Source organism: Bombus terrestris, chromosome 15 (assembly GCF_910591885.1).
Source record: "Bombus terrestris chromosome 15, iyBomTerr1.2, whole genome shotgun sequence".
Lineage (NCBI taxonomy): Eukaryota > Metazoa > Arthropoda > Insecta > Hymenoptera > Apidae > Bombus > Bombus terrestris.
This window is the reverse complement of record NC_063283.1, coordinates 174660-197445: the sequence shown is the minus strand read 5'-3', so window position 1 is coordinate 197445 and position 22786 is coordinate 174660. Positions and strand designations below refer to the sequence as shown.

General features: G+C 41.5%; 1 protein-coding gene and 1 long non-coding RNA gene across 6 annotated transcripts in view; one reads left to right on the top strand and one right to left on the bottom strand.

Annotated features, from left to right (window-relative positions):
• Positions 1 to 71: 71 nt before the first annotated feature.
• On the top strand, positions 72 to 17568 carry LOC125386387. 4 transcript variants are annotated; one of them, XR_007226487.1, is made up of 4 exons: positions 72 to 244; positions 7792 to 10910; positions 13248 to 13423; positions 14588 to 17568. It is a non-coding gene; the product is annotated as an uncharacterized LOC125386387 (long non-coding RNA). The 4 variants fall into 4 exon arrangements; XR_007226485.1 differs by lacking the exon at positions 14588 to 17568 and having other exon boundaries at positions 13248 to 13871; XR_007226484.1 differs by lacking the exons at positions 13248 to 13423; positions 14588 to 17568 and having other exon boundaries at positions 7792 to 9976; positions 10696 to 13213.
• Positions 1366 to 22786, bottom strand: part of LOC100651019 (cadherin-99C) — a 74039-nt gene continuing 52618 nt past the window's right edge. Inside the window, exons 6-22 of one of the 2 annotated variants that reach the window (XM_012316611.3) lie at positions 19775 to 20038; positions 13318 to 13467; positions 12371 to 12589; positions 12003 to 12197; positions 10667 to 10954; positions 10188 to 10505; positions 9792 to 9932; positions 9112 to 9396; positions 8768 to 8941; positions 8311 to 8520; positions 7781 to 7912; positions 7380 to 7496; positions 6795 to 7193; positions 5949 to 6577; positions 5227 to 5457; positions 4508 to 4737; positions 1366 to 3816 (exon numbers count right to left, since the gene is read on the bottom strand). In XM_012316611.3, the coding sequence (XP_012172001.2) occupies positions 3500 to 3816; positions 4508 to 4737; positions 5227 to 5457; positions 5949 to 6577; positions 6795 to 7193; positions 7380 to 7496; positions 7781 to 7912; positions 8311 to 8520; positions 8768 to 8941; positions 9112 to 9396; positions 9792 to 9932; positions 10188 to 10505; positions 10667 to 10954; positions 12003 to 12197; positions 12371 to 12589; positions 13318 to 13467; positions 19775 to 20038 (4299 nt within the window). In that variant the 3' untranslated portion in view covers positions 1366 to 3499. Of the gene's footprint in view, positions 3817 to 4507; positions 4738 to 5226; positions 5458 to 5948; positions 6578 to 6794; positions 7194 to 7379; positions 7497 to 7780; positions 7913 to 8310; positions 8521 to 8767; positions 8942 to 9111; positions 9397 to 9791; positions 9933 to 10187; positions 10506 to 10666; positions 10955 to 12002; positions 12198 to 12370; positions 12590 to 13317; positions 13468 to 15071; positions 15209 to 19774; positions 20039 to 22786 lie in introns of those variants that run through there. The other variant, XM_020867078.2, reaches the window with a different exon arrangement.

The window sequence follows — 22786 nt, the reverse complement described above, 5'->3', positions numbered from 1 at the left end:
CGGTGGTTGGTCCAGATGCGGCTGCGTCGCATCGTAACAGCGCCGACGCGAGTCCTAGTCGATCCCTGCTCGTTAGTCCAGACGTTTCGCCACTCGATCAGCTTTCGTTCCGTTGTCGATGACGAACGTTAGACCACCACCAGTGGTCAATTGCCTAGCTTTCGCATCGGTTTACAAGTTTAATTGCTCCAATTGCCAACGCTGCTTTTAACCGGACCGACCAATTTCGTTTGGAATCTTGTTCGTGAGTTCATATTTAGAGATAAGATCATACTTGCACCGGCTCCTGTGATACATTTGCGTGCGTCATATTTTTTCGCTCTGAACTTTGCCGCTCGATTTACCAATAAAACTACTTAAAACTTACTTTTCGAATTTCCGCATTTTCGCATTTTCGCATTTTCGCATTTTCGCATTTTTCCCTAACGCGCACCGATAATCCAGAATGCACGCGAGCGATATTCTACCGCGCGATCTTGCTGTTACCATGTACCTTCCTTTCTTTTCTTATTACGAACAACAGAGACAAACGTACGATGACAGCGGGATCGCACAGCGAAATTCATTTGGTCTAAACAAAATGAAAACCGAGAATCGTTCGACGTGCCCGATACTCGTAATGCAAAGAGATGTTCGCGTCTTGTTTTCAAGTGAAACAGTTTGTAATATGTCTTCTAGTTTGCTTCCTTTCAATTGCATTCATAAGCATTTTCGTAAAAATATTATATCGTATTATTATTATATTATCAAGATTTATCTTATGTACATTGTGCACAATATATTCACAAATATATATCAATTTATAAAAACGACATCATATTAGCAAAGGGTTAATATACTAATATATAATATATTAGTGTACTATGCATATACGCATACTGTATCTGTACAATATTATTGCACGATATTATTTTGATATAATTCAAAAGTTTGTACGTAATATGTAAATAATCTTAATTTCGTTATAAAATTACGAAGAATGTTCATTTCCTCGCATTATCGGTATCGATATTTTATTTAAAAATGTACATGTTGATGACATGAAAAAATTGTTTGCTTCCTATTATCTTATTTCTTCCTTTTTCTCTTTCTCTCTCTCTCTCTCTCTCTCTCTCTCTCTTTCTTTCTTTCTTCTCAAAGATTATTTCAATCACATTATCAATCGTTCTTTATTACCACCGAATAAAAAATAAAATCTAGATTTTGCAAAGACATGTATAGTTATAGCCTTTCTTTCATCGATAAAGAATTGTCAAGAGAGTCTTAGCTCTAAACCGCGCTAATTTTGTTATTAATAGCATTTACTGAAACTGATTAAGAGTGCAGCGAGCTTTCAGGTCATATAGATTAATACGAAAGATCGACTTTACGTAAATATAATGGATTTATTAGGTATTAACAATTTTTACAGCATTCGTACTTTAAACAACTATGAGTAAAAGATGTTAACGCTCTAGTCAAAGAATCGGCGATGCGGATAATTTTTCAACGTTGTATCCTAAAGAAAGTGGAAACGATCGAGAGATTCGTTATAAAGGTGTTCGCCATACGACTAGAGATTTAATCGATCAAGTCTCACAATTTTCCCTTATATTATAAATTACAATATTGGATATCGTTCACCGCATAACGTAATGGATGCAAATAATCGATTTAGCAGATCTTACATACAAGGCTCGAAATAAATCTGTATTGGAAATTATTATATCAAGTACGCGATATTTGCCGATCAATAATCGTAAGTATCTTCGTATTTAAACGCGTTTCACGTATTTTATATTTAATTGCGTAATCACCCTCCTACTTATCGAATATCTACAAAAAGAACCGCACTTTGAAAGAGCGGACCGCTTCGTAGTTCAAGGTTAAAAGAAAGAAAGGGAATAAAAAATGTTTGCGAGAGAAAATAACGCGTGAATAGCCGAAGAAAATTTTCACTCTGTAACAGTACGTAACAACGATGTGTACCATTGGTCGAGTGATGATGATGATGATAATAATAATAATAATAATAATAATAATAATAATAATAATAATAATAATAATAATATGAGCAAACGCGCAATTATAAATAAAAAGATCTTATTATACAAATGGTTTTACGGGCGTCTCTCTCATGCATATACGTATTTAAGTTCGCGGGCCGATCACATATACACAGTGCACACGTTCCATTATTCGCTCACATACAACATTTAGAAATCTATTATTTTATTATTAATCCTTACTACTACGTTGGACGGTACGATGACTCATGATCACTGCTATGCGTTCTCTGCACATGTTTCCAATAAAAATTTGTATCATCGATTTAGACGTAAACGAGAATTGACGATGGACGCATCGTGCGCAAAATGAAATCTATTTCGTCGACATTATCGCGGGAGATAACCAACTATTGCACAGAATAGATTCGATGTAAACGACCTTCGTCACCAAGGCGAAATATTCGCAGCGGCAGCGACGTAACAACGGTCTATGCGTATATACGTTCGAAGTATATTCTTTATATTGTCGCCGTCGCTACAAATAACCGACGAACGAATACTTGAACGAAATGTGTATTCGTATCTCGATGTAAAGTAAAAAGAGAAAAAGAAAAAAAAGAAAAGAAAAAAAGAACCAATTTCACTGTCGCTAACCCTGAGAATATCAGGCGATAGTCGGAGGAGACTCGAAAGACTCGTGCTTGAACGGTGCCTCGATCTTCCGATTTTGCTTTTCGATTATATTACGAGCACGCAGCATTTTTGGTCATTGCATCGGAGCAAGAAGCATAAATCACATTGAAGTCGCGCGTTATTGTCGCAAAATCGATGGCAATTTCGTTGTACAGTCGTGATAACCGCGCTCGGTGGCGGACTTTCTAAAGAAAACCGTGAAAATAACGATTTTGATCGCGTCGTGCCACGTTGATTCGCATTTTATAGAATCGCGACGCGCGACGAACAACGTTGAAAGTTTTTCAACGCTTTTCGACCTTTTTCGACGTTTTTCGACGTTTTTCGCAGAGAGAAGCTCGCCGGATTTTGTTCGTCGTCGATAGAGGAGAGTATTCGCGATGTCGTTTCGCGTCGTGGCACATGCGCTGCTCTATTCGTCGCAACAATTCGATCGAAAGTTCGTCACGTGGAACAAATTCTTGTGCTCGTTTAAAAATGCGCTGGCGCTTGCTTTCGGTTCGTTTCGGTTCGGTTGTCGCCTCGGGCAAAGCTACGAAACCAACTTTGCTTTAATCCTCGCGAATTTAATCTGAAAAACGCGCAATCACCTTTGGAAACGAGCGTCGCGCCGGCGTCGGCGACGTCGCACCATTAATAACGAATACTTGGCAACGCGACGCTGTAATTTGTCTCTTTTAACCGATAGGTCGATATCGTAAAAAAATCGTAAAAAAATGATCGCACAGCGCAAAACCTCGAGCAAGAATTCTAGCAAAAGTTTCGAGTTGAGCATATCCGAGCCTCTCGCTCGTCTTTAATTTCACGCGCGATCTTTTTTATAACTCCGTGGTCGTTTCTACCGGGCTTTGTTCACCCAAGTACGTGAATCCTAGATGAGAATAATCCCTCTTTTCTCTGAACGTGACGTTATCGTTCGACGGACTAGGACTGAGTAGATCGTTACCGTGACTGTAGAGTGGATTTAAGACAGGCGTCGTGTCGTGGTTGTTCAACGTGTTCGCGTTGCTGCTATGATTCTTTCTACCAAGGGTCGATCGTCGCAATGAGTGAATGTTCGTCTCTCCGTGGGTACCGACTATGCTGGAAGCGCGTGCTGTGGTCGCCGCTTCCGAACTTACAGGGCTCTGTTGACCTAAACAGATGATAAACACGCGGCCATCAATTCCGTCCTCCTCGTCTTGCTAATTATTTTCACGCCGATGCAAACCATTTTTCATAGGAACAAAAAGAAAAATTTCAGATTTTTCAAACTCTTCCTCGACCAGTAAATCGATGGTTAACTAAGAAATATCGTAGCGTTGTTAAAAACCGAGTTTTGAGACTCGATATTCCAAATGATTCGGAAGGTTCGAAAGATTTTTAAAGATAAAAAAAAGAAAAATGCAAAGGGCGAAAGGTAAGGTAGAGAAACCGGTGTGATGCAATAAATTCACACGGATAGAGTATCGAACCTTTCGAACCAAACAATTATTTTTAAACCTTATCTTTAATCGTTTCAGCTATAATCACGAAATATCAATTTCGTATCGTTTTAAGGTTTACTTGGAACTTTTCATCGCACAAGGATAGACCTTGCGACAAAGCGGTTCGTCGTTGTACATCGTGTTTGAATATTTGCAAAAGATTCTGTCCACCTTACGTTTCTTACATTTTCTATACCTGACGATATACTTGGTCGACCGAAGAGCTTGGAAATTGATCAGGGCTCTATCTAAATATATTTCGAAAATCATCCATACGTGTTTTACGCTTGCTGATATTACAATAGGCGATAAAATAGCGTGCACGTAACTATAATAATCGTTAGAAAATATTTGAATTACCGGTACTTTCTCCGTGATCTTTGGTAATATAGCTAACATTGTCCAAGCTGAACGCGTGATTCTTATTGCTGAAATCAAGCTGGAGATCGTTATAGCTGTCGTTGTCGTCGACAGGCACGCTCATTTGAAGCACCTGTGTCTCGTATTCTTTCAAATTTGGCTCGACGTACACAGGATCGTAACGGGGCACGACGTACATCCGCTGCATTCGTTCCTTGTACGCTTTGTATCTATGCACACGAGACAACAGAATATTCGTGTAGCGAATAGTTAGCGTTGAACGAACGTGTGACGTATCGCAGCGCTAAACGTTTTAATTTTAATTTTAATTTTAAGAGGTAACTATGCCGGAAAGCGTAATTAATTCTAACGAATGTAATAAAGGGAACGATGAATTTGCATGATACGCGGGCTCGTCGCTGGTATAAATATTCATCGCGCCACTTGAAAACCATTCTTTCACACGATATTAACACGGTAAGAACGTTATTGTCGCGACAGCCGCGCTCAAAATTGCCCGGTATGACTCAACCATCGAATCATTAAATTACACGTCAGGAGGAATCAAGCGGAGCCCGATCGTTCGAATATCCAATGTTTCTATCCTTTCTATTAACGATAATTAACGCATTAACGGTAGCTTAGGGCAAACAAATCAAATTCCGTTGGAGACCGGAGTCATACATACACGTTGTCACTGGCGGAAACGAGCAACTTACCTGGACCAGGAGACGCATATATAGATGATGCCAGCTATGCCCAGGATCAAGATGACGCACGCGATGATTATCAAGGCATACGGAAATACCTCGCCGCTGAAAGCGATGGCGGTTTGCGTGCGTACCGACTCGGCTGGCATTACTGGCGCGTGAATGTCTATCGCGTTCGCTCGGACCAGCGTCGACACGTCGAACGTGATATTCGACATAGCCGTTTTCTCGATAATCGATCTGCAATAAAACCACACGTATCTCGCAAGTTGGCCTTCGAGTTGGAATTCGAGCACTCGGCAACGCGTAGATAAGCCTCGAGACAAAGTCGCGCGCGAATCGTCGATTCGTCATTACGTAGCTGTAAAAATAAAATTCTTACCTTCTATGTACTTACTATATACGATGACTGCGAGCTTTTCGCGTATCCATAATGAAAATGAAAAATTACTCGTACACTTGGAAACGAATAAGTAAGAATAATGTTGTTCTTTCCCTTTTTCTTTTTCCTAGATAATGCTACATATAGTACGACATCGTGTATTTTTGAGTAGAAAGGAAAGAAAAATGCGACGAGCATGCATCTCTTCTATGTTAAGAAAACTTTAATCACGATGGTTGTTTTAATTCGCGCTAGATTCTCGCGTCGATACTATGACTGCTACTAATAATAATATCTATAAAAGTAATAATACAACGTATATACAATGTATAAATAACGAATCGCTCACCTTTGTATACGCGAACTGTTCCTATCTAAAATAGCTTCTGTATCTGGATCGATCGCGTAGAACCACACGTCGGAATCTTGAGGGTACATCTCGACGGTTCCATTCTTCGTCAAATTTTTTCTCACTGCTACTCTATCGATGCCGATCAGAAGACCGCTCTTCTCCTCGATGATACCAGCGATCTTGGATGCTTCCTTTTGCAACGCGTCTGGTGGCGCGTCCTGAACTACTAGAATCATTAGATTCTCCTCTTCGATCAGATTCACTATAACCGGAGCTACGATCGAGTTAAAGTTGTCCGTCGAATTAGGATTATCTCGAACTCGAACGTCGAATTTGAATGGAAGCTCGGACAGATCCACGTTATCGAAAGTCGCGGTGGTTCTTATTATTCCGGAAGAACTGTCCATGGCGAAGTAGTCCGATCCTCGTCCACCGAGTATTTTGTACTCGAGTTTCCCGTACTTTCCGTTATCCTTATCGTGTGCTTTCACTTGTATAACCGTCGACGCGAACTGGGCGGTTCGGGGAATCGCAGCGAAGTAACGTCCTCTCGATAGTTTTGCTCTGCTGTCCGCGAAAATGAACTCCGGTTTATTGTCGTTTACGTCGAGCACTTGAATCTTTACCTGTAATCCAGAAATGAAATTCCGTCGAACGAGTTCGTCGAAGAAAAGGCAAATCGTAGATCGATTCTCGATTCGGCATATATTTACGACGTACGCGCAACGATTAATCGCACATCGTTGCGACGATAAAACGATCTAGATGCGTTTCTAAAATCAACTTTTCCTTTGTTATTTACATACTAATCAACGTTAATACATCCTATTCGTAAGTACGTACCATCGTTGTATTCCTGTCGGTATTCAATAGACCGGATAAAGATTCCAACTTAAGTTTCACTTGGTAGGATTCCGTTGTTTCGTAATCCAAGACTCCTTTCCTGAGTTTAAGCGCGCAATTCCGTTCCTCCGTAACATTCGCCTCGAACAATTCCTTCTCGTTACCGCTATAAATTTCGCATTTTAACGGCGTAGTATCGTGTGCGTGACTGTTAATCACCGTGATTATCTTGATCAACGTATCGTCGCCCGCATCTTCCGGCACTTCGACGTTGTAGGAATTTTCTGCAAAACCTAAGCCGATTTCTGGCGGCACCGTGGCCACGTGACGAACATAAACTGGCACTGTCGTGACAGACGCCAATTGCGGTTCTCCCATGTCGTACGCGCGAACATCAACCTGAAACATTAATAACTTTGTCCTGACGAATGCTGCTTAAGTCTAGGCTTAAGTCTAATTGCACGATAGACGTTCACGATTCATCGTAGAAAGAACGACGTTGAACTCCGTGATAAAAGCGAACAGAAACGCGAGATTTTAACCGTTTTATATCCGTATCTATTCATACATACATACATACATTACCTGATATTCAGTGTTCGTTTCCTTGCGCAAGTCGTCTCGTATCCTAAGCACGCCAGTGTCCGGATCGATCACAAAATATTTGTTCGCTATTTCACGGCCGACAATTTCGTATCTCACCTATAAATCGACAGACAATAGCGTTCTTTCGTACGTTAACCGCCATGACCAACGTCCATCACATCCGATCAAGGATCAAACGATAGCAATTCCTTTTCTTTCTATCGTTATGCGATATTAGTTACAAATAGAAATTACGTATGTATGCGTATAATTTCTTTTATAATTTAAAAGAAAATAGCATAAACGCAAAGTAAAAGGATTTGTATGAATGAAAAATGATCGACGAGAGTCATCGTTATTCGCGGTCCACCACTTAAGGATTACTAATTGCGAGTACGTACTTGATTTCCAGGAGCAGTGCCATCGGAATCTGTTGCTATGAGATTAATGACCGTCGTGCCAATGGGAACGTCGTCATCCAGCGTAATCGGACGAGGAACTGACGTGAACACTGGTGGAATGTCGTTAACGTCCTGATGAATAATAAAGGCACGTAATACCATCTTTCTTGAAAAACATTATCCGATTATATTTCGAAGTAGGCTTTATAATTGGCCTGCTTTTAATTAAACTAAAACTCTGATCGATACTGCCAAGGATCGAAAACAATAGATACAAAGTGTACTCGGCGAAGTTAGGCTGTCGATACAAATTTGCAACATTATTGTGTATTTAAGAGCAAATGTTTCGTAAGAGCATACATTCCTATTAAAGGAACGAAAAAAAAAAAAAAAAGAAATCATAGGTGGCGGAGACGAACCCTAATGAACTAACTCGGTTATTTAAACCAACTTGTCCATCGACAGGTTTATATAAACGGAATCTTACTGCAAGATGCAATAGAGTCTAAGAAAATTACAACGATCGATACCTGGACATTGACCACGACTCTCGTAGTAGAACCAGGCGAATCGCTGGTATTTTCGACGGTGCCAATTATAAGGATATGCTGGTTCTCCCTCTCATAGTCCAAGCCGCGAACGGTTTTTATGGCTCCGGTCTTCGGGTCTATGTCGAATAGTTCGGTGTTCCCTTGTTTAATCATGTACGTGATTTGCTTCTTTGTATCCGGATCATCAGCCTGGAATTGATCGCGTTTGTTTTAGCTTCGATGACTATTCGTCTAGAATTTGCAACGTTCTACTTTTCCAGTACAGTGATACGACGAGAATCGACCACGAAAATTATAATTTATTTACGTTAAAATGGACCAAGTAGTTAAAAGGAATAAGAAAAATCGAGTCAAAGTGGTTTCACGCCATCGAGACTCGGTGGACTTGGTAACCGCTAGCTTCGATATCGAATCGTGTCACTTAAACTTAACTCACCGTTACTTGAAGCACCGTGAAATCTGGTATATTCTCTTTAACTCGAGCCTCGTAGCTGCTTTGATGGAAAACAGGAACTTCGTCCTCGACATCTATAACTTTCACTGTAACCGTAGCAGTAGCTAAGCGGTAATCAGGAGCGCCGTCTCTCGCCGTTACCACAAATTTGTATTCCTAAGGAACGAAATAATTTTAATTTCCTGGCGATTCCTACTCCTAAACTCTAAATATACATGTATATATTTTTTTGTTTCACCATTATGTACGTATGTAGCTCGCGATCGTTGCGTCAACGAAATATTCAAACTTTTACTATCACTAACGTTATCATTTTACAAACGTACATCATTTTGCTCATAGTCCAAAACGATTTTCGTCAACACATCTCCAGTTTCAGGATCGACGGTGAACGGTATGTCGTCCGGCGCGAAATACGTGATTTCTGCGTTGATGCCTTCATCGGCATCTTCAGCATGCACCCGACCTATTAATTTCCTAGCTTCTCCTTCTTTCACAGTAAACTCGTAAGGCAAGTCGACGAATTCTGGATTCTTGTCGTTGATGTCCGTTACTTTGATGTTTACCGTTGCCGTGTTGAACAAACCGCCAGAATCTTCAGCCTTTATCAGCTATCACGAAGAAAAAAGATATTAATCGGACAAGGCTGTATGGAACGGAGTGCGAATGTTGTGAAAATTGTTTGCTTAAAAGGTGGACGCACCATCGACCAGATCACCGGACAAACGAAAGTCAGACGACTAAATTCGGCGACGAAGCTCGATGTAGAGATCGTCCAACAGAATGGATGTCGAGGAAAGCGTTGTAATTACGAAGTTGCAAAAAAGAAAAAAAGAAAAGAAAGAAAGAAAATATCGTTTGACGTGTTAAGTCGTCTGTGTTAAGTGTAATAAAACTATCTTGTACTTGGTTGATCGCTACGGCCCCAGTGTGTACGGGCTCGTATACGTACTGAGTTGAATGAAACCGGCGGCTAGTCGATAGCGCGTAAAGGCACTAAACTTACCAGCTGATAACGGGTCAGATCCTCCCTGTCCAACTTCCTTATAACAGTGATCACGCCTGATTTGTCACCGATCGCAAATTGACGCAGATCGTTTCCCGATACGATCGAGTACGACACTGGATCGTTCTCTGGGTCAACTGCCTATTAAATAGAGATGAAACAGAGTTGAAAAAGAGTCGAAGAAAGTAAGTAACAATGATTAATTAATTAGTTTCGAACGAACAAAACGAAACTTTCGAACGAAGTTGAAAGTTTCTTGTTAATCGCGTCCTATTTGACAGCTTTGCCGATAAAATCGACGCCAGTTCCGGCCAATACCGGTTACTCTTCTCTCGACAACGTTTACGAGTTAGCGTAAAACGAAGATGACCGTTAAAAGTAATTACGAACACTTACGGTAATCGTCGCGACCGTGGAATTAATGGAAGCTCCCTCGCTGACTTGCACCTCGTATACCGGTTGCTGGAAGACGGGACTCCTGGTATTGGGTCCAGGAATCACGTTTACCTCGACGATCGTCTGTGAATATTTTCCACCCTTGTCAGTAGCTTGTACGGTAATGCTGAATTGTTCGCCCGCGTTCAGCTTTCTCACGGATTCGATTAGGCCGGTCTTCGGATCGATTTTAAACTTATGTAGTCCGTTATTCGACACGTGATAGATGCTGTACGTTATTTCGGCATTCTCCCCTTCGTCGTTATCCGTTGCCTCCACCTACATTATTCAACAACGATCGGTCGAATTTTTCCAAGTCGTGGATATGAAATTTTCATTGTTTCTCGTTTTTCTTTTTCAACGCGATACAAGTAGGAAATACCATTCATAGTCGAAAATAAAATTCTTTTCTATTAATATCATGGAATGGGCGAGCCTACCTTTGTCACTACTTTCTTTGTTTCTCCAGCCTGAACGGTGATGGGAGCTATCATAGGAAGCATAGGTGCGTTGTCGTTAACGTCGTTCAATATCACCACGAAGGATAATGGCGCGGATGCAGCAACGCCCGTCTTTTCTCTGGCCACCACTTGAAACCGGAAACGACCAGGACTCGGAGGATCACGATCCAGATTCTCTTCGTTCACGACGAGTATACCGGAAGGATCGATCGCGAAGAAATTGGTAGTTAATTCGAAAGTGTAAGCTGGTTTCGGATCTTCGGGCCCCTAAACGCACAGTTAATTCGACAAACGCAATGTTACAAACAGATATAACGAAACAAGGCCTACTACTATAACACGCGAATTAAACCGAATTAATTAACACGAAGGTTATTTAACGCTACTTGATCGACGCTATCTATTTATCACGTTTAGAAATCGCATGCTAATAACATATTTTCTACGCCTAATACATAGCTATTCACTTTGTTTCAATGTTCTACGATAGAAAGTAAAATTGTTTGCGTGCATCGATTATTAAACGGTATAGAAACGTAAAGCCATGCTATTCTATATTTGCATGTACAGATCATCGTTCGACGGTATTCGATACGATCCACGAACTATCAGAATCCAAGCATAGACACTATTCGCTGACATGACGTCGCAACTTACGAATATCAAGGGAAAAGTTTCGCATACGTAGAACAGATCCAATCCTTTTTGTCATTTATTATCGATTAAACATCAATGCCATTTTGACAACGTTTGAAAGGATAACGAACATCGGCTAACGTAGAAAAAATCGAATAGCTGAATTTTGCTTTCTGCTTTCCCGTCCATTTTTAATTAGTTCTGAAATTGAATAACGAATAATTTTTCGTCGAATAAAATCGTTGTTTCTTAAATAACTCTTGGCAAGCTATTCGTTGTTTGAATAAAATTCGAAACGCACCAAGCGTGCGTCGATCTATTTCCGGTTGATACTTGACATTTTTCACGAAACGAAGCAGAGTTATCACGCGATGTAGTTTGTCTAAGAGTTTACGATCTTTCCTAAAAAAAAAAAAAGAAGAAAACCGAGTTCCTTGATCGATCGAACAGGTGGCAATTAGTTTCGACAGGAACGAAATATTTAGATATTCATTTTTCATTTTGTTCCTTTTATCGATTTTTCCTATTTTTTTTTTTTTTTTTTTTTTTTTTTTTTTTTTTTTTGAGATCGATTCAACGGATAGGCAGGAATAGGTTATTCATTAAGAACGAGGGAAATTAAAGCATCGGTGCATGGCTCGCTGAACCGAGTCAGATCGATTTCGAAGATTAAACTTACCAAATCAGCGTCCGAAACAGTGAGTACCACAGGATTGCCTATTTTGTCGATAACCTTTGTTCCAATCGGCGCATTCTCATCGACGAAACCCTCTATGTTCGATGCCGTTATAATCGGGGGGTTACTGTCGACTGGCTTCACAGTGATGGTCAATTTCGCTGTGGCCGATCGTTTCGCTTCCGACACCTCGACAGCCTTCCGTCCGGCAAACAAACGAATAATTTTACCGCACGTTTATACATTTCTATCGCATACCTATTATTATCTACTATACGTAACATTATATGTATACATTACATGTTTGCCATCTCGACCACATCCACGGATACGAGAAGATTTAATAAACGTTACGTCGCGACCACTCTTACCTTGATGATGATATCGAACTTCTTGGTAACCGTTGTGTCGACCGCCTTGATTTGCTTCACGGCGCCAGTGTTTGGGTTTATTTCGAAAAATTCTCGATAATTCGATGGATTGCCACTGAGAAACGAGTAATGAATGGGTGCGTTTATACTGTCCATATCAACCGCTTGTATTTTCTCCGGCGATATATTAAGTATCCCGGATAACACTCCACTCGATACCTGAAGGAGAAAAAGGCACAATGTATAGAACCGGTTCGCCGATAGCTTAGAACGTTGTCGCGCGAGATTTCAGAGCAAAGAAATCGGTCGCGTATTAAAAATCCAGGGTTGCACGTCGTCCTATGCCATACAATGCACGATAACGTATTAGCGCATTTGCGTCGCGTACGTCGAACCGTACGTGTACTCGGCGATCAAAAATCACGTCCGTTTGCCAACGTTCAGTTTCTAAGACTAACGATCGTTTATACGTTTATCATATATCGACGTATAGCAAAGTTCGAAGTAGCCTCAATTTTCTCCAAGATCTCGTAAAACGTAACAGTACCCATTATACCTTACGATTCTTCAGAATTTTCTACACCTATCAAAGTTCGCTCGATTATCGTACAATTTGGGCAAATGACACGCATTGTTCGGCTATATAAAAACACGTACGACATCTCTCGCTTAACATTTATATTTAACCAACGTTTTTGCAACGATATATGCGCCAAGTTTTAATTGGTCTTTTCGTACTTCTCCATGGCCCGTATCGAACCGAGACTCGTTCCATTTTCGACTATGTTTCATATTCTATTACGTCTTGTACGTATAAACAGCCAATATATGTAATGTACTTTATTCGCTTATTATTATCTGTTTAAAACGATTACAGGCCCTAGATTTCGGATCAACGTGAAAGCTGTATTCGATTTCGACTTTGATCGTGAAATAAATGTACTTACGGATGCCGAATATTCTGGATTAATGCAGGCGCCATCCAACAACATACAACCTTGATAGATGAAGGAAGGATCTTGATCATCGTCGTCTCTGATATTTACCGTCAAGGTGGTGGTAGATGTGAACCTCTCGGATACGTTCCTTGCACGATCCTATCGACAAATAGTTTATCCTGTATTTTTTATCTCCTCGTTTTACCAATTAACATCATGGTCGCGGTTGTACTTTCCATTACTTTGCAACGAAACCAATTTCTTTCGCGGTTCTCCGCAATAAGAAAGTAACGTATACGTTAACGACATCCAATTTGACCGTATAAATGCCTCTTGTTGCAATCGAGATTCGATACCGATTGCAATATTACCGTACTCGTAAAAGAAACGCGATTCGTACGAAAAGGCTGCCTTTTATCGAAATACGCATCGCACTATGGATATTTCTTGTTTCCCACGAATTTGAACGAGTTCGAAGAGAACGATAAACGACTATCATATTAGAAGGGAATATAGTTGCGAGACCGAACAAACACAGAAATAAATAAAATTACTAAAAGTTACATGCCAACGAATGGAATTACTACGATTACGCCATCGTCGATAATGACTACGTTATACACTCTTATTTCTTATTACAACTACAAATTTTTCATATTATTATGAACAAAGCGTTTCATCGCGAGACGAAATGCCGATAATTCCGTGTAATTTCACGTCGACTCGATCATCTAAAATTATTAAGTAACTCGGTGGTCGAGCTTGTCCGATGCCCTAACGCAGCAACGGACCTAACGCAGCTCCTCTGCCGTTGTCTCGATTATTCTCGAATTATGAAAGTACGATCGTTCCACCGTTCATTGTGAATCGGCGAAAAGACAAGGGCGTCCTTGTCTGGCAAGGCAACGCTTCGTGCTAAAATCGAGTTTGAACGAGAGACGAGAAGGCGAAACGCCCGCGGTTACGAGTTCCAGTGGAACTCGAAGCCATCGTGATCCAGCACGGACTTTGTTACCGCTTCCGTACAGTAAGAACTTTTCTCTTTCGCTTTGCCCTTTGTTCGTTCTTTCCTTTTCCTCTTGTGCGTCGTAGCACGGTTTACGGGCGTGGCACCGATCCTCGTAACCGAGAGACAATCGTATCTGGCGCCTTGGCGGTCCAAAAAAAAATATCTTTACGAGTTTAGTCGTCGATTTCCTTACCTCATTGATAATCTTTCGATATCTAATCTCGCTGAAGGAAGGAAAAAGAACGAGTGCATGGAACGCGACATTTGCAGGTTTCGTATTCGAGAAGATTTGCGTACTTGGCGGAAAGGAGGACAATACGTTGGAGAAGACGTGCAGCCAGCTGTTCCACGCAATATTCAAATGAGCCACACCTGTAGCAGCAGCAGCAGCAGCAGCAGCAGCAGCAGCAGCTGTTGCAGCGATCCACGTTACTCTTGCGACTAGCAGAGAGATCGATCACGAGTTCAAGCGACTACGAACATTCGCCATGTTATCGCCTACAGCTTCTACATTTCACGTATTCCTAATAATTTGTAATATACAGTGTTTTATGCGTGACTTGAAATTCGCGTAAGCGCCACAGCAATTATTTTTAGATAAAGTAATTTATTAGTAAGCAGGCTTCGTATTTTCCGCCGTACGCTTACACGCGCCATATGTCACGCCGATGTCAATGTCGAAGTTAAACGATTCCGTTGAATGTAATCCATAAGTAAACGACCAACTTATATGCTTAGCGGTCGGCTCACTCACCATTGAAAAGCCGTTGACTTGTTGCCGTGCAAGTAACACGACCAGCAACACTTTCACCGGATTAAAAGCTTCCATCGTCGATTTCGCGTGACGTTTACTTTTATTCTGTATGGTTCTAACCGCTTTCGATCAAGTCCATCGTTTCAATTTTAATTTTGAAATTTTTATGCAAGCCCGTACAAAGCCGCATATCGGTACGCGTCACAACGCGTTCTCTACATAATCAACACAAACGAGACGGGTGCCGCTCGACAGCCGTTGGAACAACGAATAGCGAACGAAGCAAACGAAGAAGAAAGCGATGGCTTTCTAAAACCGCTTCGGCATTCGAACGGTTGAAAGACAGCGACGGTCTCGAGGTACGACATCGTACGTTTGGAATAAACTGGAAAATGTAACGGCGCGTCGTGAAACGCATCTCGGTACGGTTCGATGATTTTATCGCCGAAACGCTGTCATTTCGTTTTACGAGTATCGGCGCGGACGAGTGCTACGCGCGAGTGCCGAATCTTCGCAGAAACCTATCATCCGTAGAGTCGTGTTTCGCGCGCGCGCCATCGTCCGCAGCGGCTTTGGGATTCGCACGGTGTTTCCTGTTTCCCGGAAACGTTCTTTGCACGCTACATGTTTCGCGCAATCCGCGCGCGCACTAGTTGTTACACGGCTCGATAACACCATTGCCTCGAATCGGGATTATCGTGTAATTTTATACGGCGTACATCGACTTCGCGAACAGGCATCGTACTTACTCTCGCGCGAGATTGCCCTCGTTGTTTTATCGAAGGTTTCAAACCCAGTCACGCCGCTATCTATCCAATATTGCTGGCCGTTCGACGCGGAAGGAACCAATCCACGATCGGTAATCGCTGTTTCGCGATCGCTGCTGCACCGCATGGCGTAGAAATCAACCGTTCGTCGTAACATTCAAGCGCGACAAACCAAACTGCGAATATAAACGATGCTGGTATTTCGTACTTGGTCATATCCGAATAACTGGTCTCGGATATCTATCTAAATTGCGTACGTCGACGTACGTGCAATTTCTATCCATCTGCGACAGAGACCCATCACGCGAACGGAATCGAAACGGTTGATCGTCGTAATGGACATAGCCGACCGTGGTTCCGCGATTTCCATAAACTTTTAATCGTCGGTGAAATCTGAACGCGTTCTGCATCTTTGGTGCCCAAAATGCGTAAAACTAACTTCGATAAAGGCGCATCTACGCCAATGCGCCATATATATCGCTATATAGGAGACAAGCGGCTTCCCGTGACCACGTCGTAGAAATCGTTCGTTTCACCAACACCCTCGCGTATATCCCTCTAATATTTAATATTCGCCGTTACTCTCCATTCCACGAACGATTCGTTGCTGATGGCGCGTTTCGCGCGCAGCTCGATCACTCGCGATAAATTCGAAACGAAACGCCGCCTCTTTTCCTATTTTCAAACCTAGAGATATAGATCCGGTGCTATACTCCCGTTTTTCTCATTCTACGATAGAACGGTATATCGTTTACGAATATTCTATTATATCGGGTAAAGATTCGAATCGTTAAGACGTGGCTGGGTATAGAGCGAAGGAAATACGCGTCGAATAATATCGGTCGTCGTTGTCGCGACAACTTATCGTCAGCGTACAGTTTTTCGATTCACTCGAAATACGTTCGCGGAATAAAAAATATCGAGAAACGAGCGACTTACGACGCGACTTCGCTTTCGTCAACGCTTATACAGATAGATCCGAGCGCGACTCGTAGGAGCGTGATTCGAATACGCATCTACCGAGCGACATAGTTTTCCACAGGTTGCACGCGATCACGTTTCGCGTTCAACGATCACGAGAACGAGACACACAGGAATAAATTTCACATATTACAGGACGAATTTGCCACGTTTACGATTTCCGGCAGTCAAACGAGAATGAAATTTCAAGCTTAGGTTACGGCGCGCCGCGAGTCGAACGGTGACTAATACCGCCGGGCGTCTATCCTACCTTGCCCGGTTGCATCTGCAAACGTGCATACACCAGTGCATATAAGTCCCGGCATATTCGCAACCTACCGAGTTCTCTACTCACGGATACCCGCCTGTAACGCGAGTTTCTTTGTTTGCCTAGTCCACCAGCCGCGCAACTGCTGACATTTACAAGACAGTCGTCGATCGATATTCTTTACGCACTTTATCCATCTTGATCGATGCGGATACCATGGAACGTCGTTCGAGTACTCGCTACCGTGACCGGATAAGACGATCGAGGTCGCGCATTTGTTATTGCACCAAGCTAAAGATAAGCCTGCCGGTTCAACGTAAGGTTCTAAAAACAAACGGTATAAGTACTATTCTTGCTATTGTCCCGAAAAGTTCTTCGTCGGCGTCGAGTATTTTGCTAGTGAGATGCGCATATCTAAATACCTTTGTTATACGTATACAAAGTAATGGTCATTTGCAAACAGCCGATCCAAAATCTGAACCAAATATATTTATATTTTATATTTTCGTTTATATTTTCTCGTATCTTGATCGAAATCGAGATCGGTTGTGATTTAGCAAAGGTTCCATTTTCTCCGTGACCTCGATATCCAATCTCGATATCGAAATGCCGGGGTGTTTCTAGCAGCACTGCAAATATGCGAATAAGTAGCCCGAGATCAGCAGCAACGGTGTGGTAGCTGGGGAATTTTCGAATCTGTATCTCCGATAGCGTATTTAGTCGCGAAATTAACAATGTCGATTTCGAGAAAGCGATATGCAAATATCTACAAGCGCTCGCTCTAATCGCTACCTTCTAATCTTGCTGCGCGTGCCAAAGCTGCGCATCCAACTGACACGATATCGCGAAGGATACGTGCTGTGCTCCGTGTTCAATGACACCATCCCTTTCCCTCTTTCTTTTCTTTTTTTTTTTTTTTTTTTTTTTTGTCTCGTGTTAAACCAATTATCCGGTCGCTTTACAGCCGAGCTGGAAAACACATAGATTTTTATCTTTTCGTTATTATGGCAATGCTTACGATACATAATACCGAATGTTCAGAAATAGATATCGTAAACATACGCGCAACGAACAAACGTGTGAAACTAAATAATAGTTGGATGGTTAAAATGTTGCAGAAGCGAAGCAAGACTCTATCCAAGTTGGAACTTGTAATTGCTTAGGTCGTACGTTGTAAAGCAAGCTACTTATTATTATAACGATGATTCGTAATCTCCTTAATATAGATTCTATCAAACTCTTCTGATATTTCATAGATATCGCTTACTCATTGGAAAATGGGCATATATGCGCGTTGCACTTGTTGGACGTCGCGGCGTAGAAAGGAAAGAAAACTAAGAAGTAACCGAGGTAGTGATTTTCGTATTGGTAAGAAACGCGTAGTAACCGCAACGATGGAAGACCACGCAAACATTCTAGTAATCGTAGGTAAAATCGATATGCCAATACGAATATCATCCGAGGATCGATAGATGACTCGTCGAATCCTTTCTTACGCTTTCGTCACACACTAACCGACCGATTACTAGTTTCGTAAACTCACTCTTCCTTCCTACCCACTATCTTGATTTACCTTGATTTACCGTTAAATTAAGAAAATATTTGAAAATACCTAATTACCTTAATTGAAACCGCGAGTACATAATGGCTTTTTATAACGTTCCTTGCTCGACGATTTTTCGATAAGATATATCCGATCGATTTATATAATTTTCGGAAAATAAACTATCGATACGCGGTGGCGAGTGGTAAAAACAGCGAGCGAAAAATCACAAACGTAACTGGGAAAGTACACGAGGAAACCAACGGGAATATTAAAGCGAAATTAGACGAAATAGACGTGTTTTAGGACTTTAAAATGATCGAGAAAAGGGAATATTAAACGTTCTTGATCGTTCGTTGCAAATAGCTGCGATGCTGCAACTGCGAGTATAACATATAGCTACATAAATGCGTCGCATTCGCAAACGCGCTAAATTCTATCGCTTTGATATCGGATAAAGCTTTCGGTAGGTTAGCAAGCGTTATTTTCGATTACCACCGGCGTTAGCAGCTAGCGTAACTGTTCCAGACGACGCGATCGAACCTATACGAATAACCTGGAAGCCGAGGGTATCGAGACCGCTGCTTTGCAAATCGATCGAATAACCAACGGTTACCGGGATTTCCAAAGACAAATTATATCTGTCTAACCCGAAAGCCAGAAAATACATCGGTGCAAATCGTATCATGTATTCGCGTATAGTTTAGCTATTCGAAACTACTTCGGAAGCTACTTTTACGAAACTTGGTAGAATCTCTTGTTTAGCAGAATCGTGTCGGGAACGACTTAATCCTAACGTAACGTAAAGTACTGTAATAAGTGGGATCGCGTTCAAAGGATTCGATGGGAAATCTATATTCGTACGAGTACCGTTATGCGCAATCGATGCCAGAAATAACGACATAGCCGTAATTGCGTTAACGCATTTTTATCACCGCTGCACTGTATCGAACATGTGGGGATTAATCTTTCTAATTAACCGATTGATTTCTATCGAGAAGCAGACTCGGACAATCGGAGTATCGAATTTAGTGGAAAAGAACGTGAGGCACGATGACGAGTGAAAATTACTTAAAAATTATCCGAAATTAGATACTCGTGTCGTGTAAATTTTTTTTTGCCGCGATTGCTGATTTTATCGGATAGGCGAAGAATAGGTACTTACCGATGCCAAAATAGTGACGAGGTATCGTTGCGTTCTTTCAAAATCCAAGGTACGGTTAACAGTAACTTGGCCTTGATGAGGTAAGTTAATGCTGAAATAACCGTATCCATCGGCCGTTGTTATTCTATTTCGACCAACTCCGTCATTGTTGCCAATGCCGGTTCCGTCACCAGGAGCGATCGAGTATTCCACGATGCCGTTTACACCGGCATCCGCGTCCACGGCCACCACGTTTTTGAAGATGGTCGAACCAACTGGAGTTAACTACGACCAAACCATACGGAATTCGATGGAATAGTTGCGTAAAAGATAGTTTTTACAGTACTGCTATTAGTAAGAGCAAATAATACGTAACAAACAATAAAATAGATATAAAATAGATCCAAGTAGAAATCATATTCTTGAAACATTCCCATGTAGATCAGAATAACCATAGAAAAATTGCAATTTCACCGTTATTACAAACCTGTGATCTCTTAGACTTTCCACGACGTTACGTGAAAATAATTCGCAGAATTTGTCGTAGGATCGACTCGTGGCTTTTCGATAAACCTCGCGATAAAATCAGGCTATCGTGGATACATTTTCATGCTGGTTTTAGCTGATTAGCTCGAAGGTTGTATGCGAATAAATATCTCTGAGGAGGTGCGGTTGATTGTCGCGGTTACCACGACCGATTATCAATGGGAACGATTCAGCTTTCTCCGTTTCTCTTCTAGGAAAATCGGCCGGCTATTTGTGCCCATGGTAGATTAATTAGTTTAAACGGAGATCGTTAACAACGCGTTCCACGATCTCGACCGAGAAAACTCCTACGATTCTGCAATTGCGACCGATAGGTCGTGTCACGCATTGATACGGCAACGCATTGATTCGGAGATAATCGTCAGTCACTGTAGCTACAGAGATATCCTTTTTCTTCGTTCCTAATCGTATATCTGAATCTGTGTATCTATCGAACGTAAGAAACCGGCGAATACAATGAAATTGCGATACAAAGAGTTAATTAACTTTAGGATAACGTCGAATATTCGTATCTCTTATTCGGAATAATGCAGCTAATTATTTCAACGATAATCCTTATACTAACTATCTGTACTTAAGGTTTTTTTACTACTCCTAACGATTCATTAGATTTTTTGCATTAGAAGAGCAATTATCAAGATTTCCCTGTCTGTTGCGTTCAATTACGTACGTGCATACGTAAATACGTTATCGACATCGATGAATTAATCCATAATTCCATGTTACATCCATTTCACGATAATGGTAAGACCATGTACTTGGCTAAATTTTGAAATTTCATCGAATTCTAAATACCTATCCGACATCTACGCTCGATCGAAGGTACAAAAGTCTGCTTGTAATTAGAAAACCACTTTATCTTACAGCGCGATAGTGCATCGACGATAAATTATATACCGCGCAACATCCGCTTGTTGCGCGAGTGAATTCAAACTCATTCATATTAATACGAATGCAAAACTTTAATAGAACCAACGTTAATACGGCGGGATAAATGATTCACCGAGTTCATTCATAAAACACCGACAAGTATGCACGTAGAACGTATCGGTACTATACTATAAACACGTACGCTAGAACGCGCAGACTCGTATTAAAATTTGTCCATCATAGAATCACCTATTTAAAATCGTTTATCCAACTTTGAGGATCGTCGCATCTCGGCAAGAACCGATGGTCGCTGATGGTCTGGCTGAAAATAGAAACGGGCTGCGAATTCGTACGATTCGCAAATTATTTCACCGACCAACTACCAAACGAAAGAAACGAGGCTCGTGCTTGGCTGTTGTTTGTTCGTAAACGCGTAAACAATAACAACACGATCGTGTCGCGTATAACGATCCACGCGAACCGCTTAACGACCGAACGAGCCGTGGACAGTTTCAATGTACCGTTATGCGTTACCTCTACAGATGTAGCCCGATAGCATGCTTGTTCACCATCGTAAAATGCAAGTTCATTAAAATAAGTATTAAACATGGAATCGAAGGGAGAGCAAACGCATGCCAGCCAGTGCGTGCCATGGCATCTGGCTGGATCAACCGGTATTCGCGAGATGCGCGCCATTCCTATTATAACGGTCCGTTAGCGTAGAAAAGAAAAGGAATCCGCGCCACGAGAATTCTGCCGACTCTCCTCGTTTCTCTTTGACACGGTCGTGACGAAATTTCCGACCGCTGCTACCTATCTGGTATAGATCGAAAGAGCGATCTACTTTTCCACCCGTTGCCAGATAACTTGCCTACGAGATTTATCCTTCCAATAGGTAATCAGCGGGATATTGGACGACTTGGATAATTTAATTGGTTCGCGCAGTCCACCGCTGGGAATCGGCACATCCAACTTTCAAATCTGGACGAACAGTTGCCGTGTTTTTCGATAAATTGTTCGAATCGAAATCGTCCCTATACGTTCGTAAACTTCCTGTTTGCCTCTCCGGCGTTATCGTAAAATTTCTTCTTCGAATAAATAACTTTCCGCTTAAAAAATTTCATTTAACGTTAATTCTAGATAACGCGGAATTTCGATTTCCTTCCTGCCGCCGATCGATAGTACAATTAAACAGATATTCTGTCGTAAGCATCTTCGGAAACATCGAATTTCACGGTTATCGCGATTAAAACGTAGTTTCTCGATTTCTACGAAACGCATATTTCTCATTCGACGAATAGTTATTCGCGCGTTCGATTTATCGTAATCGCGATACTACTCGCTCTTGTACGTCATTCCTGTTACGCAATTTTACATAGTACCAGCTCTATTAATAATAGGTATCTATTTTTATCTCTGCTCGTCGTTATGTAAGTCGCGAAACATCCATGTGTAGCTAACATCACGGATAAATCTATCGTTAGTAGTGCTTATACTAGGAAATCCGTCGATGCAATTTGCATTCGTAGTACTTTTAATTTCGACGAGAATTCCATCGCGTAGCGGGTTCATCGACTCCGAAACATTTGCAATTTTAATATCGTCGAACCATTCGAA